General features: G+C 42.1%; 1 protein-coding gene across 5 annotated transcripts in view; it reads right to left on the reverse strand.

The window, feature by feature from the left end:
• Positions 1–13,122, reverse strand: part of tanc1b (tetratricopeptide repeat, ankyrin repeat and coiled-coil containing 1b) — a 90,394-nt gene that overhangs the window by 50,472 nt on the left and 26,800 nt on the right. For all 5 annotated transcript variants that reach the window (XR_012772556.1, XM_075479744.1, XM_075479747.1 and 2 more), the window contains exons 3-4: positions 11,415–11,621; positions 1,877–1,981 (exon numbers count right to left, since the gene is read on the reverse strand). Coding sequence is in view for 4 of the 5 variants with exons in the window: in XM_075479744.1 (XP_075335859.1) it covers positions 1,877–1,981; positions 11,415–11,621 (312 nt within the window). In the remaining variant the exon portion in view is untranslated. The remainder of the gene's footprint in view (positions 1–1,876; positions 1,982–11,414; positions 11,622–13,122) is intronic.

The following is a 13,122-nucleotide window of genomic DNA, read 5'->3' on the forward strand; positions in this document are numbered from 1 at the left end:
AAAGGCATGTGTATTTAAAAAGCCTGTCAGCTATGCAAAGAGCCTCATTCCACTTAAGCTGGGTAATCACAATTAGCAGCCATTAGTCTAGCATACATAAAGCTCCAAATTATACACAATTAGTTGAATAAGCTGTCCCATTCCTGCAATTTCTTAACAGTGAATTTCTCTTGCTTTCCAACTACGGCTGCGAAAGAAAGAAGAAGAAAGTTTCTCCTGGCTGACGCTTCGGCTCGTCTGCTGAATTTATAGGGAAAACTGTGCACAGCTGCAATAAAGGGTACGAGTAAGTAGCTGACTGACCTTAAAAACAGATTTGTTGTTCCGTCAGTTCTTTGAAGGCTGAGTCAATATCTGAAAACTTGTACACTCTCAAAGAATAGACTTGAAAGCCTTGAGCTGTACAAGGAGAGACTTTTACCCTTCTTCTTAACAGATATGTGCCATAAACAGCGCACTGAATCAGGCAGCATAACTCTCCAAGAGACTGAAAAGTACTATTCAACCATTTTCACTTTTTGCTAATATTTCATTGTAAGCTTGATTCTTAATGGTTCAAATATGCAAGGAGGTTCACACCTTTACCCAATATGAAAAAGGGGAAAAAATGCAAGAAAAAGTCAATCATCCATCATAGACGGAGGCTATTGTCAGGAATAACGTATGGGTGTGCATTTATAATCTAAAACCTGCTTTCGTTTTATCATAACAGGTTACTGCATGTCAATGTGAAAATGAAGGGTTTTAAAAATGGAAGGGGTCTGAATTTCTTCTGAGACGTTTGTCCTAAAACAGCAACGCTGAATAAACAGGCCCCTTCTGTAAACACAAGAGCTTTTTAAACATTAGCTCCCTTGAGCACAATTTTTTTTTCACCGTTTCACAAAGCAATGAACAGGAAGGAGGATAAGATTAGATCAGTCTAATTCTAAGGCAGCAAAAGGCATGTGAACATTCACAATGATTCATTTAAACTTGTGACTTCCAACTGCATATACCCCCCCCTAATTTTCAAAGTGCTGTTCAAATATCCAAACCAGGACTCTAATAAGATTTTTTTGGTTTGTTTGTTTATGTCATAAAATTAGCCGACTAGCGGTGCCAGCACACCAGCTGTCATGAGACAACATTAATCTGCTGGTGGCCCTCTTTGAGCTGTGTTCCAGCTGAATGTCAGACACACCCTCATGCCTTGGTATGATGCCACCAGCTGTGGTGGGTTACTGGTGGGTTACTGTGGTCCACATATATGAGCCATGTACAGTGAGAGGGCACTCTTCCTGTAATGCCTTTTGCTAAAGATAACGTGTTCTACATCTCCACTAAAGCCTAAAGGAGGAATTTGAGCCTGCTCTGCTCTACTGGTAATCAAAACAGAACTTAGTGGAGCATTAACACTGCACACATGCACACAAACACAACGCCCAACACTACAAAGAATAGGCAGCACTGCTAAAGGCACACTTCACCGAAATGTGGAAACACAAGAACATACTAATGTAGAACTGCAGAGAAAGGTAAGGTCCTGTCCTCATTTTACTCTACTGACAGAAAGTCAGCGATTCGCTCCAACAGTACATCCACACAAAGTGGAAACTGACCCCTTTATTATCTAAACACAGTTCAGAATAAACACAGTATTATCGTGTGTTTGCATAAGGAGCTGCAAGAAGGGCTCAAATTATCTGGTCCTTACTTTAAGTCATGCGCAAACAGATGCTACTCTTACATGCTAAAGCCCCATTTCTAAACCTGGGAGCAACAACTGGACTCTGAAAACATGTAAAATATTCAATAGTAAAGCAGTTTTTAAGTCCGCATTCATTTCCACAAGCGTGCAGAAAAAGAAGAGAAAAGAACCAAAGGCAAAACTCACCATTGTGGGACGACCCCTTGTTATCAGCCACCTTCTTCAGTGCTGATACGATGGCATCAGAAGGAACGCGAGGACTCTCGACATATTTCGGCTTCCTTATCGGACCTGCCGGCACAAACAGAAGACACGGGGAGAATGAGACAGAGAGCTTCCGACGGAAAGGCTGGCAAAAGAGGAGAGAATGAGGAAGAAGGAGAGGAGTTCTCACAGGATTAATATGTTCCAGATGGGACTGGGGATGAGACGCAGTGGTGTCTTAGTTGGACAGGCTTGGCTGCAATACGTAGCTCACATAAAACTCACTCACACACACTCCGAGGACAGCTCCCAGCACTGATAGCAGCTCTGCTCTGCCTGACAAACCTGAATACCGTCTGCATGGCAGGAGGCTCCCAGTAAAACACTGCTCGCTGGCTGTGGGAATGTAAACTACAGCAGGAAACCACAACAATTAGCCTCTTAGCGGACTAAAAGTGAGTGCTCAAACACACACATGCGGTGTTGGAGAAGCAAGAGAAATGATGTTGATCTAAATATGTGTACTTCCCCTTGAAAGTATGTCCTTCTATTTCTGCCTCAGAGTTACATCAGAAGGATAGATCAAGGTCCAGGTGTGCTGGTGTGAGTCAGTTGATGTATCTGGGACGGTGGTAACGTCCTCTGTGGAACGCCCTTGTGTTCAGAGAAGAGTCAACTTTGGATAGCTGCTTTGTTCCCTTGGCTTACAACGTGCCAGGATTAGAAAATCCCACAGCTACTCACACAATGCTTCCTAACTCCAACAGAGACGCGGTTAATTTAGCAACATAACTACATTTGAATGTGAGAAAGATCAGTCCAAGTTTGTCTGTGACAGAACAGCCTTTGAATCAACCCTATGGAGACTGAATGTTTTGCTGAGTGTTAGAAAAGGCCTACTAGTCTTTCCTACAAGAGAGTAGGACTGTTTATACAGCAGGATCCAAGAAAGACAGTCTAAATATGGAACCACTATACCAAACATCTTCCTAGCAACTAGCTGTGTTTTTTTTTCTACCTAGAGCCCTCGTTTTCCTGTGTAAGAGTAAATTCTAGAGTCAGAGTCAAACAGAACAGGAAACATGAAGCAGCAGAAAATAACCTGGACACAAAGGGTGTCTGTAAGACTTCGATCCATAAGTCCACTAAAGAAAAACAAACCAAAAAAGCCGGCTCTCTTTAAACCAGTTATTTTATACAACTCCAGCCTTGACCTACTGTAGCCCAATCCAAATCTCCTCCTCCAGAGTTTTGTTATCAGATGACTGTATGTGTAACCCCAATCATAAGATACAGCAGAGATGGGAGAGCAGAGACAGCCGCTCTCCATTACCACATTCAATAACCAGTCACTTCTACCTCATATAATTCCTGTGAATCAGATGAAACAATGTAATCTTTAACCAGTGCTGCTTGATGCACAGTGCCATCTATGGATATGCACGTTGAAATGCATAGAGGAGAATATTGGGTCTGGTTCCTGAGAAGATCTTCTGTCTCTGCCATCTGGTTGGTCTCTTGTCAACCAGATGAAGACCTGGACCTAAAAGCTAAGCGTCGATCTCTACGAGAGAAGCCGGGAGCAGAGGTTTCAGCACGCAGCAAAGAAACTTTTATAGGTTACAGCAGGGTAGTGAATGGCTTTCTGATATAAGGGACGTATGGTTTCTGTAGATGGGTGTAAGAATAAAGAGGGCAACTCCAGTGATGCTTCTGCAAATGAAATACACATTAGCCTGTCATTTGGTGGACAAAGTCAAAGAGTGTCCTGAAAACCTGCATTTATCTGATGTTGGTCAGGCACAACCTATTACCAGGAGTCACATGGCTCCAATTAAAGTGGGACAAAAGAGACATAGAGGGCTGTATGTGAGACACACTTAGTTCAGGTGAATATCTTGCACAAAAAGCAAACTGCTTAATATTTCCCACTGCCTGCATTTCATCTAGAAACAACAGGGGGCATAATTTGAGTAATGTAAACCATATGCTTCAGTTCATATTGAGTTTACACAAACTGCAAAGAGAAAAAGAGGATCCACACTTTAAATTATGAACATTTGGCCAACTATCGGGGTAATTTTGGGCCAAATCTTAGGGTTAATGACATGGGGAAAAAAGGTAAAAGGTCTTTTGGTAGGACTCTTGATGTCCCAGTGGCAGACAAGGCTCTGAGGGATTTCTTCTCATTTTAAAATTTAACAGGGTGCCATTACCGCTCTGCATTTCAAGATGGAGGCACTGACGAATAAGCAATTCCAGTTAATAACAGGCGTGAAAAGGTCACAGAAATGGAAGCGTCAGATATAAGACCCTTGAAGGACGATGAGTGACGGCCAGAAAAGAGACACGCTCTCTTACATTCATCACACCTTTGCTGCCAATGCAGAACGCAAATCCAATCACATGCATTAATTAGTGCACGTATCACACACAGGATATTCATCTTAGATATTAATTTCCCAAAGTGTGAAAAGACAGAGGAAATAATGTGATTTTTCAAAGGAAAAAACATCAAATTGTTCAAATATCCACAACTACAATGCATTCAAAAGCCATAAAGAAATTTTCCATCCAAAGCCCGACTTATTATGAACATACTTAATGAAGAGTGGCTTCATTTTGGCATCCTTCAAAAAGCAGGAAACGCCAACTAGATCAAGGAAAAGCTTGCAGACCACTTCAAAGTATATCATACTTGACAAAGGGACAAAAAAAAAAAAAAAAGAAACCAGGATTATGGCAAGTAGCATTGTTAGCAACACCAAAAAAAACCTCAATAAAAATTCTGCTGCTCACCTTCAGTGAAAATAAGTGTTTGTATATAGGCATGTATGGAAATGTATGTTAAAGAAATGGCACAAAAAGCAAGTAAACAGTGGCCTGCAGGGGGGAAAAAAAGATTAAGGAAGAAAAACAGAGGGAAATAATCTCTCTGGGGTAAAGCAGCCAGGGAACTGTGACAGCAGAGGACTCACTGGAATCACTGTCAGAGTTAGGCATCCATAACCAGCAAGCTATCAGTCAGCAGGCACATGCACACATGCATACACATACCAAGCAGTTGAGTACCTATCACCAACAACTTACAAAGTGCAGCCAAAACCAGTCAAAGGGAGGATTGTTCATGGTTAGGAAGTGATCAAGGAGCTTTCCCAGCATTCTTCAAGATGGACTCTGACTTCTTCACATTTCAAATTATCAATGAGACAGTGTGTACTCTTTGTGCAGTCATGGTGAATGAAGGCCGTCTCACAAAAGTCGTCTTTCTGCTCCAAAATGTGGCAATGAGCTCAACTCGACAATGAACATGTAAATAATAAGGCAGAAAATACTAGATGACGTTGGTATTCTGGTGTTGTGTGACAGCCATGGCAAGCAGTTCTCACTGAATCCACCTGATCCCATCGATAGACGTACCACAATGTACAAAAAGTATTACCATCATGGTGCTTTGTTAACCTAAATTACAAATGCAAATTAATTTCCTATTCACAGCCTGGGTTATTAACACCAGCTGTAGATACATACTTAGTAGGAATGACTCTCACAGATCTCTCTCAGATGACGGATGAGGAAGCAATGACAGTTTACTCAGAGCTCGTGTCTGAGGCAACACAAGACTTTGAGATTTCATTACGGGAGGATTTTGTGTGATAAGAAACCAAAGTTGGAGTGGAGAGGAGTGCAGTGAAGTGGAGAACTGGATAGTTTTCACAGGGTGCTCATCGGAGGGACCTTTCAAAGAGTATCTGCAGCCTCACAAGTTCTTTTACAGCACAGCTCTTAGAAAGGCATCAATATTCCCCGAGGGTTGTCTGGTTACTGTCAAAAGCCCCAAAGAGGATTTCAGGGGAGCTCACCTCAAAGGGGCTAAAACTGGCTTTGATGGGAGTTTGTATCCTCTTGACTGCACAGCAACACAAACTGTACTCATATAGAAGAAAAAAAAATGATTGATCATCACTCCATTTACATGTTTAGGTTATCATTTCAGTATCACTTGTGATTAAATCGAAAAGGACTAATCCCATACGAACACCGGATACTTGCATCTGTTGTTGATGGTTGTTGCATGACTGGTTGAACTAACTGACTTACCTCATATCCGTGGTATTTGACTTTTTCTGAAGATGTTAAACAGTAGCTTCAGAATGCTTTTTTGCCGTCTGTAGTGCTCACAGTGAAAGCTAAAGGTAAGCGCTTGCCCTAAAAATCACCATCATGGGACACCAACCAAAACCAAAACAGACACACAGCAATAAAATAGAAGTAAGCAACAAAAAGAGGCCATGACATCCCATTTATGGTACTGAAAGACATCAGAGAAATTTTACCCAGCAGAAAACAGCACCGCAAGGTGACCAGCCGACCAGTTAACATAAAAAGAAATAGAAGAAGATTCTCCAGGCCTTTCTAGATAGAGAAATCATGTTAACATAGTGAACCGTGCTCCCTGTTGGCGGTGTGCAGGCCTGCTGGGCTGATCAATAAACGGATCGTCCATTGAACCCACAAAAGAAAACACTCACATCAAAGCAAAAACCAATCAACCTATTTTGATATACACGGCAGCCATTAAGAGACTGGTCTGGCTCTGTCGTAACAAAAAGCTATTAAAATGACGCACTGCCTGTGACAGCAGTAAAATATTATGAATTGCCATTTTATGACCCCACGCATGCTGGCATAGAAGCAGAAAATGAGGCCAACGACAGGAAGGACACACATCAGATGTCCACAACAGCAGTATCAGGGACAACTTTGCATCTAACGTCCTTCAAACCAAGTGTGAAACTGCTATGAACACAATCTAATCAACTAAATATTATAAGTGTTGTTCCCACAAAGTTGTGCCAAACCTTAGCCTATTTAACAAGTCTTCCTTTCAGCTCGCCAAGCACTGCAGCACAGTGGGGCAGATGCTTTCAATCCCAGATCCCAGATGCACAATAACCAATTACAACCAGTGGAGGTCACTGTGGACATACCCAGGAGACCATCAAGAAGTGGGACACTAGGAGTTCTAACTGCTGCTGAAAGGGACATGAAAACTTCTTTTACCGACTCATCAACTATGTTCCATCTACTAACAAAAGAGGTGTTTATCTTTAGATAAATCTTTGACATCCAATAGCAAGAATGGAAGTACATTCAGAGGGGTACAATCAGCCCGGGGGGGGGGGTCCTTTCGGGGGCCTGTAAACAGACAGTAATATGAAGGTGCTGTTCAACACATGTCAGGCTGCTGTGTTTCATGGTCGAGCTCTGGGCTTAGCTGATCAAAGCGGCCACCAGACTTTGCGGCTCAGGCATCCGTCACACTCCTAATTAACTCAATGTTTTCCTGTTGTCCCCTGTGAAGTTTTCATGAAAAGAACAACCGCTAAGTTGGAGCCTTCCACACTGCAACAGATTATCTAATGTGTTAGGAAATGAAGGCCAGGCGCAAAATGCTTTTGCGTTCGGTACAACCACTTCCCCTCCGAGACATCGTGGCTGGATGAGAAGGAGATCAAAGAGGTGTAATACACCAAGGGATAAACTGAAGGTACCACATATGTGGGTAGTATGACTTGAGGACCTTACTAAAGAAAAGCTAACAGGACTGACAGGAATTCATCAATTCTTCATAGGTATTCCTTTAAAGGCATTCAACGCTTTTTATTGTCAGAAAAAAAAAAATCAATAAATCATCTTGAAACAAATCAACTATTTTGTCAGCAGGAAGAGAGATTTGAAGATACTTTGGTTTCACCGAAAAGCAGCCTGCAAACTAAATCTGAGTCATTCTGTAACAAAAGGTATTGTGTCTTTTATTACCAATGTGTCAAACATTTGCAAAACCATCTTTCTTTCTCTGAAAGTTAACCCCATCTGTGCGAAGGATGCAACCATGCGCTGGTTCTTCTTGAGCCCATTGAGGTGCCATTTATACTAATCTGTTTCTATATCGTTTCTATCGCGCATGCACTGTCCATTTACATTAAAATACTGGAATACGACTTCATAGGTGGAAGGATTCAAAGACGCCGGAGCCCACGTAAGCATTCGCATACGATGCTGATTTTAGCAGTTGTAAACGGTGAGAAACGGGGATCCGCAGTGCTGAGCTACAGCAGCAACGCAAGCCGTACATGGAGCGCCGCTTTTGGGTTAGACCGGGAAGAAGCAGCGCATGGTGGGACAATTTCGTGGACCAAGTTGTTGTCGCCGAAGAATGGCGCGACAACTTTTGAATGTCCAGAGCAGCCCTGATAAATCTGTTAATATAAAGCAGTTGCTCATGCTCCAGATGCAAGGGCGATCATGTGATGTGATGGCTGATTAGTCATGTGACTAGCGAATCAGCCGATCCCCGTTTCAGTGTAAATGTAAATAGTTTGCAAGACGCCGACACGCAGAAATGGTGGAATGAATTAATGTAAACAGAGCCTAAGACTCAAGGCAATAGATGAGTGTGTACATGCCTCGCGTCTTAGAGGGTTAATGGAACCAGTCGCCAAAGGTCAGTACCCTTATACCCTTATATTTCACCCATGTTTATGTTGAAATAATTCCATCTCCTGCTAAACCAAAACCAAACAAACCTGTGTCAGTGGCCATTTTGTTTCAAATGAAACAACAGCAGAACTAATTTTAAACAAAGATATGCTACATTTCTTTTATTGTTTGTCTTCTTTAACTAAAGTATTGTGTGACAGCTATTTGGCTCAACAAGAAACACAGCACGAGAAGCCATGTTGCTTTCGTCACAGAGCCGAGACATTTCCTGCAGCATGTGTTTATTAACTGGAGGTGTGAACTCTCCCCCTGCGGGATTTCACAGTTACCTGTGAGGACAGTGAAGGAGAGCCTGCGGACCCTCCCCCAGCCCTTCATACTATCTTGCCAGTCCATTTTGTCCCTTTTTCCATGCCTCAGAGCACTCCAAGAGGGAATGTGTCTTTAATGAGTGCTCCCCTTCCTCTGTCCCCAGGGTCCTTTTCACCTTCACAAACCTTGCCTCATCTCTTCATCTTTCCCCTTCTCCCTTCATGTCTGTATGAACATTTCATCGGCACTTTATTTAGTCGGTTTAGTCATTGCCTACTCTGAGTGAACTGAACAAATTTCCTTTGGCAAATATAAACTATACTTGTCTTCTTATTTATTTTTCTTTATATGCATTTTTCAACGAACATCTGCATCAAGGGCTGCATCACAATTTCAGGCAAACAAATAAAGCTTTGGGAGTAATTTGGTGATAAAACATGCATAAGGGGTTAGAGAAGGTGATAAATCAGCATATATAACCTTTCCATCCAGCAGAATATGATCAAATCAAACAAGATTACCCTAAATTTTAAATTAGGGGTTCAAAGGATATGTAAAAGAAATTGGCACAGGTTTGTATGAGGATTAAACCACGCTATCAACTTCACATCAAGCCATCCTAACACTAAACAGATCAAAGCTGTAACCACTCTAAACAATGCTCATCGAATAGCCCACAGATGAGTGCCACATGTGAGTGGGGAGGGGGGGCAGGCACACTGACCACTTAAAGGATTTCTCTTCTCTGTGCCAAGTCCCCAGAGTACAAAGATTCAGGTTGAAACAAGTTCAGCCACAAAAAGGTATTCTTTGCTTTGAAGCAGTCCACAGATGGTGGCAATGTTCTCAACATGTCGGATAGAAGTAGCCCTGGAGGACTCGGATCCAGTGTAAACACACGCCCATTACCAACCAGCGAAATGTAAACACATGGTGCAGTTGAAGAGACCACTTCTTCAACACAAGGAGATCAAATACAAGGGTGATGTGACAGAAACAAGCTGCTGTAAGCAGGCCGAGCCCACGCTCCGGCGGGGTCCAGAATGTGCTAACTGTCAAGACGATATAACTCAAGTCAGTGGTACTTTTACATTTCCAAAACAGACAATTACTCAGAACTGCTGGACACGTTTCAGATAGGACTGAGTTAGAAGCTGCACCAGCAGTATTTTAGGACTGAGAGCAATAATCTGGAGGGCTGTCCAATGTTAAGCAGTTCTAAAAAAAATACTTGAAGGTAGTGATCACTTCTGTAGTGGCCCATTAAGTCAAATAAAGCTGTCATTATGTGACTGGATTAACCCAATTGCTTTGCAGTCAGTGGGTCTACATGATCAGATTAATTTGATTATAGCTAGAGGTGGATTATGCCCCTTATTTGAGCAAGGGCAATTATCCAAGTATATATGGCGGTGAGTAAATGGAATCATTGGCACAAAGCATGTCATACCCCGGTACGATAGGTGGCTCTGTACCCGTTTCAACTATTGCTAATAGAGCCACTTCCGGTTGACCTCCTCACCACCACCACCAACAACAACAAACTCAGGCATTCGAGAAAATGGCAAACGAAGAGCAAGATGAAGCTACGTCCCTCTACATTTCGTTTGTGATGAGCTGCTTGTTGCACAAACGCGATGCATAACGGAGCATTCTCCATTGCGTTGTTTCTTTCCGACGCCGGCGACAAAAACAGTAATATCGTCTCCTTTGACTTCCGGGTCACGACCCCGGGAAAAAAATCTTGAGCATGCGCAGAACGCAAAGTCCAGTTCACCACGTGCTTCACCGTCTACAAGCACGTTTAGTGTGACTTTCACCCGAGTTATCTCGGGGTTTTAATCCGACTGCGAGTAACCCGATCCGGTCCAATTCTTTGTCAAACTAAGGTGTATACATGAACTTAATAACTCAGTCTTATTTTAATTTAGCCCTTAATCCGATTCTTTCAGTGCCATGTGACCCCACTGAGTGTGTGCCCCAAAAAGCAGAATAATTAGCTGTGTTCTTAGATTGTTTATTGAAATACAGAATATGAGTACATAGTGTCTATGTTCCTATTTTGTGCTTGTCCACTCTGCTCATACTACACAATGTATGTACTTGAATGGTCCAAGACTTTAAGATAGCATAACTGGACTACATAACTGGGACAGATGAAGCTTTTCTTGTCAGATCGGTCTGTTACATTAGATACACGCCTAAAGCAACACTCACACACTATAAACGTTGTTTATCACATCCCAACAACATGACGTGGACGGTGGTTGGCCTGTTCATGTCACTAATAACTGGCTAATTATACTCGGTCGCGTGTAAGTCCAACCTCATAAATGTGAAGATGATAAATATGAACTATTTCCGGATATCGGGGCTCGAGCTGAGAGATTTCCTGCGAGAGCTCTGTCACTCCGAGTCCAGTGCTGCCATACTTTCCCTGTGTCCAAAATAAATACTTTGTCTGTGAACTCTAGATTTCTCCGGCTTGTTGTTGGGCTTCCAATGAAAGAATCGGGCTGACAACGTATTCTGAGCCGTTAACGGTTGAAAAATATCCAGCAGCGTTAAAATAAAATCATCTCTTATGATTTGAAAACGATGCGGGCAACATCTAACCGATCAAAACGGTTGATTATGATGAAAGAAAGTGATGAATGATTAGCTTTAAATGGAGTGAGAGGTTTGAAAAAGAAAAAAAAAGTACCTGGTGATCTTTTGTTGGAGCGTAAGGGCATCATGTAGGACTGCCGCGGCAGAAGAGGCGACGAAGGGAGAGACATGGACACTCCCTTGGAAAAACCCAGCTTGAAAACATCATCTTGTGCATTAGGGTGACCGCTGCCTGGACCCTGGGACTGGGGGTTCCCCTCGGGTGGGAATCTTCTTTGAGCACAATGGCTGTGAACATCACCTGTTGAGGAGAGTCACAGTTACCTCACACCAAATAAAGAATGCCAAAATCCAGGCAGCAGGCATACATTTTGATACTTGTTTAGTTCTTTACTGATAGTTAGATACACTAAAGAACACATAACTAATGCAGTTAAAAAAAAGAACTCCTGCATTATCAACAGTCAGTGGTCTGCTTCATATCTCGGTGCAGTTTCACATTGGGCATGTAGCAATCGATGTCTGAGCTTTCAGGATCCGGAGTTGCAGGTGTGATAGGTTAAAAGCTGGATTCAATACGTTTCTTAAGCATAACATAGACTTCATAACCAATTAGCCAATGACTCAAAACCCATCTTCAATTCCCAAAAACTCTAATTTAACCTCGGTCACTGCTTCACTTGTCCCTTTATTGTTGCTCACATTCCTTTGGGACTTCATTGTAAGACACTGTACAGAAGAAGAAAGTAGACAAAGGTTGACGTTTGAGACAAATGGTGAGACATTTAAATTTAGCTTTATTGGGACAGCATAACTATCAGAATGTAGGCACGAGCCTTTGAGCCCCTCAACTGGAAAATTCTTTTTAATTACTTTGAAACTCTTTAACCACAGTGATGATGATTGAAGCGATTCTACCAACAGTGATGGCATTCTATGCAATGAAGACGTGAGAAATTATCCGATTTAGATATAGTTTCCCCATTTGAAAAACCATCTTTACCAGAGTGCAAAACCCTTTTCTTTGAACTTCAGGTCAATGAGGATGACTTGGAAGCCGACGCAACTGAATAAATGTACCGAATAATTTCCTTTACGACCGTCCTGACTCTGAATGTTTATAATGGAAAACCACTGTGGAAACCTCGCCAATCTTCTTTGCTGCAGAGGTCAGTCTGGTTCAGACAGAATGGAATTTTTAAGTGCATATAAAAAAAAAACTTTAGAAAAAAAAAAAAAAAAAAAAAAGACATGTCAAAGTTGTCCGATGAAAGTGTTAAACTTTCAAATGTCACACAACAACATAAAAGCTTTTACATCTATATAATTCTGACACCGATGTGGCCTCGATTCACAGCAAGGTGGCACAGACCTGCAGAGAAATCAGTTAAAGGTGCATTTCTGTAAATCTGGGGTCACAGATCATTTCTTGCAGATATCTACGCAGTTACATTCATGTTGTCAGCAGGCAAGTATAATGGTAAAGTTCACATAATAACAGTCCTCCCCATAACATACAGGGTGCAACTGAACCTGATGAATCAAGCTGAAAAGCTAATTACAGTTCATGAATTACACTGATTATAATCATCTAAAAAAAGAGCAGAGAATCAGTTCTGAGGTTCCCAACTAAACTTATACATCAATCTCTTAAATTTCCCTGGAAGCGCACACACACACACACACACACACACACACACACACACACCGTGCGCCGGTACTCTCCGAAACTAACCGGTACTAAACTGTGGCTTTAAAGCGACACGATCTCCCGGATTCACCGTGTAGGGATGACTCCCACT

This window comes from Odontesthes bonariensis, chromosome 12 (genome assembly GCF_027942865.1).
Source record: "Odontesthes bonariensis isolate fOdoBon6 chromosome 12, fOdoBon6.hap1, whole genome shotgun sequence".
NCBI lineage: Eukaryota > Metazoa > Chordata > Actinopteri > Atheriniformes > Atherinopsidae > Odontesthes > Odontesthes bonariensis.